Source organism: Haliotis rufescens, unplaced genomic scaffold (assembly GCF_023055435.1).
Source record: "Haliotis rufescens isolate VD_foot unplaced genomic scaffold, xgHalRufe1.0.p SCAF_7, whole genome shotgun sequence".
Taxonomy (NCBI): domain Eukaryota; kingdom Metazoa; phylum Mollusca; class Gastropoda; order Lepetellida; family Haliotidae; genus Haliotis; species Haliotis rufescens.
This window is the reverse complement of record NW_025964361.1, coordinates 4,842,664-4,847,360: the sequence shown is the minus strand read 5'-3', so window position 1 is coordinate 4,847,360 and position 4,697 is coordinate 4,842,664. Positions and strand designations below refer to the sequence as shown.

Genomic DNA, 4,697 nt, shown 5'->3' with positions numbered 1-4,697 from the left:
ATTAACTTTAATTGCCGTCGACACATGACTCACAGCACAGCTTTATGTGCCCTTCACGGAGCGGTAAATGAAGACTGCCTCATGGTTGGGTAGAAGGCAGTGGACCAAGACTCGAGGCATTCATCTACTCCCACAACTTGTCTGTTTGTATGTCCAGCGTTCATTTCACCTGGTGTCGGGGTGGAATAGGTCCCCAGTGCCCTATCCTTGCTGCCTCCTCTATCTATGTCCGGCGTTCATTTCACCTGGTGTCGGGGTGGAATAGGTCCCCAGTGCCCTATCCTTGTTGTCTCCTGTATCTATGTCCGGCGTTCATTTCACCTGGTGTCGGGGTGGAATAGGTCCCCAGTGCCCTATCCTTGCTGCCTCCTCTATCTATGTCCGGCGTTCATTTCACCTGGTGTCGGGGTGGAATAGGTCCCCAGTGCCCTATCCTTGCTGTCTCCTGTATCTATGTCCGGCGTTCATTTCACCTGGTGTCGGGGTGGAATACGCTCCCGGTACCTTATGCTTGTTGTTGGTTGTATGTATGTTCTATCTCGTCACGTCTCATCACTTTGTCCATCCATTTCATCACTTTATTCATTTCACAAGGTCATCCCGTCTCATCACTTTATCCGTCATCACGTCATCCATTTCATCACTTTATCCTTTTCATCACTGCATCCATTTCTTCACTTCATCCATTTCACTACTTCATCATTTTCATCACTTCATCCATGTCATCACTTCATCCTTTTCCTCACGTCATCCATTTCTTCACTTCATCCATTTCATCATTTCATCCATTTCATCACGTCATCCATGTCACCCCACATCACTTCACCCTCTACCCCATCACTTCACCCCTTCTCTTCACTTCAACCCCTCCCATCAATTCACCCCCTCTCGTCAATTCAACCCCTCCCATCAATTCACCCCCTCTCGTCAATTCAACCCCTCCCATCAATTCACCCCCGCTCGTCACTTCAACCCCTCCCATCAATTCACCCCCTCTCGTCACTTCAACCCCTCCCATCAATTCACCCCCTCTCGTCACTTCAACCCCTCCCATCAATTCACCCCCTCTCGTCAATTCAACCCCTCCCATCAATTCACCCCTCTCGTCACTTCAACCCCTCCCATCAATTCACCCCCTCTCGTCACTTCAACCCCTCCCATCAATTCACCCCCTCTCGTCACTTCATCACCTCCCATCAATTCACCCCTCTCGTCACTTCAACCCCTCCCATCAATTCACCCCCTCTCGTCACTTCAACCCCTCCCATCAATTCACCCCCTCTCGTCACTTCAACCCCTCCCATCAATTCACCCCCTCTCGTCAATTCAACCCCTCCCATCAATTCACCCCCTCTCGTCACTTCAACCCCTCCCATCAATTCACCCCCTCTCGTCACTTCAACCCCTCCCATCAATTCACCCCCTCTCGTCACTTCAACCCCTCCCATCAATTCACCCCCTCTCGTCAATTCAACCCCTCCCATCAATTCACCCCCTCTCGTCAATTCAACCCCTCCCATCAATTCACCCCCTCTCGTCAATTCAACCCCTCCCATCAATTCACCCCCTCTCGTCACTTCAACCCCTCCCATCAATTCACCCCCTCTCGTCAATTCAACCCCTCCCATCAATTCACCCCCTCTCGTCAATTCAACCCCTCTCGTCACTTCAACCCCTCCCATCAATTCACCCCCTCTCGTCACTTCAGTCCATCCCATCAATTCACCCCCTCTCGTCACTTCAACCCCTCCCATCAATTAACCCCCTCTCGTCACTTCAACCCCTCCTATCAATTCACCCCCTCTCGTCACTTCAACCCCTCCCATCAATTCACCGCCTTTCATCACTTGGTTCCTTCATTCTGTTACTTCATCCCTCCATCTCGTCATGTGATCCACTTTCATCAGTCATCATCCCCTTTCTTCTGCTTCATCCCCTTTCTTCGTCTTTATAATGACGCCCGTGCTTGATTCCCCAAGCGAGCGCAATGTGTCAAGACCATGTCTGGTGCTCCCCGCCGTGATATTGCTGAAAAAATGCTAACAGCGGTGTTGTAACATAATAATTATCATTCACTCACTCATTCTCTGATGAAAAAGAGGCAATTCCGAACCATACGTGGCATTCACTTTCCTCGAGCCCATTGCGCAAGAAAAAACACCCGCCATGCCCCAAGCTATGATGAAAAGATGAGCGTTTTTTGTCGCTTGCGCCTTGGCGTTAAATTAGAGGGGCTATTCAGGAGGGTATTAAGATTCAACAAAAGTTGTTAGAAAGCATTTTGTCGACACCGCGGGGGGTGACGGTGACAGTTTTCATCGCGATGTTGTAAACATGTAAGCCCGACAAAAGGTGCAGGCCCCGTTTCATACTGAAAGAAGTATTGCATTACCATGAAGTTAGTTTCATTTCTTGTGTCCTCATTCTGCAGGAGCGCATGCCCCAGTTCACAGCCTACATACATTTACCCAACAGACAGACAGACAGACAGACGGGGGGAGAGGGGGAGGGGGGGGGTTAGAGAGAGAGGGGAAGGGAGAGCGAGAGAGGGCGAGAGGGAAAGGAAGAGAAAGAGAGAGAGAGGGGAGGGAGAGAAAGAGGGCGAGAGGGAAAGGAAGAGAAAGAGAGAGAGGGAGGGAGAGAAAGACAGACATGAGAGGGAAAGGGAGAGAGAAGAGAGAGGGAAAGGAGAGAAAGAGAGACACAGAGAAAGTAAAAGAAAAGAGAGAGAAGAGAGATAGAGGGAAAGGGAGAGAAGGGAAGGGGAGGGGAAAGGAGAGAAATAGAGAGACAGATAGAGAGAGAAAAAAAGAAAAAGAAGAGGGGGCGAGGCGAGTAGATGTGTTGAAAATGTTGCAAATGGGATAGAAAAGGGACAATTAAAAGGTGGTAGGGGTGAGATTGAACATGAGAGGGGTCTGGACTCGTAGAGGAGAATGAGTCTGAGGGGGGAGGGGGGGAGGGATGTTTGAGTGGGGAGGAGGAGTAAGGCGGGTGAGAGAGAGAGAGAGTGAGAAACAGAATATGATTTTCATATCTACCAGGCCATTAACACTAATATCCGTTTATTTCGATAATAATAACTGAAATTCAGCACTGAAACAATACGAAGACAGTAAGTTCTACATATCGTCTTTAATATGGCGCCACTGTGAGGCTCGTCCCGTGGGGAAATCAGTCTTCAACGACATCATCATAGGCAAAATATTTGCAAAGTCACTGAAGTATAAACTACTCTCAACATATATTGGCATAATAAAGCCAGGTTGTCGAGTTAAAAAGACCTTAAAGGGTTTAAATATAGCCTGAATATATCAGCGGATACATATCAACGTTTACAGTGACAATAACCTACAAAAGGGAGAGAATCGGTGTGGGGAAGAAATTGTGAATGCGCGTGTATGGTCCGAAGACATTCTTAACAGGTAGATATAAGGAGGATAGCAAAAGGTGATGGCTACAGAAAATGTAATTAGTTTTATAGGCAATTTATCCTCACAAACTTTGAAGTGGTCACTTCTAGAACCCCTATCTTGACTGACCACTGCCCCCCAGCTGACCTCCGGCGAGGAGATTGATGTGAGGTGCCAACACTACTCAACACGCATGCGTGCAGCACTGCTCATCACAGGGAAATATTTCATTATTATCGGGAAGAAAATATCTTAATTTTTTTATATTTTTTTAAAACAAATTAAATAAGTTCGATTTAGCACCCATACTTTCATATTTGGATTATTGTATAGATGCGAGGATGGGGATATTTAATGTATATACTACAGTGAAACCTTGTAATCTCGAACCCAAGTTCGAGACAAGCGGTGTGCCGATATATGTTAGACCGTTGGATCGATAAGGGTTTCCCGGGACCATATTGTTACGTCGTCCTAAACGAAACATCGGATTAAAGGAGTTCGAGATAACGAGGTTTCAGTGTACTATCAACGCCAATTAATATTTAAGCTCACAAAAATGAAACTGGAAGAAAAACCAGTGGACTTAATCAAAACAGAAGTGTCTAAAAAAATCGTGTAAAATTGATAGCACGTGCATGGTACGTTTTATGCGAGCCCCTGTGGTCAGTCACATGACCAGTGGTCACTTGGGTCAAACAATCGCTACGGGGTTGAGAACACATACCATTTTAAATGATGAAAGTGCATTTTCAATTATCGAAATCCATCTACGATTTTTTACCACCAGCTGGGCAGACCATTACCTGTATAATCTAACGCTGAACTGTCCCTCTCGTCCGTGTGGATAATTTGGACAGCGCGAAAATGGGAAACACGTTCCTAATCGCCATCTTAATGGCCCCCTATCTTGGACCACCACTCTGTCTCTCTGTCCACGCAGGCTCATATCAAGGATGGTGCGAGAGTTGATTTAGGGGAATTAACCCTGCATCCATGTTCGTACAATTGTAAATGATGGACAAATACCTCACTCGTAGGGGACAAGACCCCACGCAGACACTAGAATGTAAATTACGCTGACTTTAAATGAATTATTAAACATATTTTGTCATGTCGAACTGACAAAAGTGTCACATGTTATATTTACGTGACCATATACTTTAATTATTTATTGAAAGCATGAATTCTTAATTATCAAATGGTCGGCCATGTGTGTTTGTTTTACAAATATCTGTGATTTATAGTCAGGCTACTTACAAAATAAATAAGTTTAGGAAATTA

The 4,697-nt window shown here is 46.1% G+C and overlaps 1 protein-coding gene across 1 annotated transcript; it reads left to right on the top strand.

The window, feature by feature from the left end:
* Nucleotides 1-804: 804 nt before the first annotated feature.
* On the top strand, nt 805-1,761 carry LOC125376089 (proline-rich extensin-like protein EPR1). The gene has a single exon (XM_048387685.1). It carries the CDS (start codon nt 805-807, stop codon nt 1,759-1,761), a length of 957 nt encoding a protein of 318 aa, XP_048243642.1.
* The last annotated feature ends 2,936 nt before the right edge of the window (nt 1,762-4,697 follow it).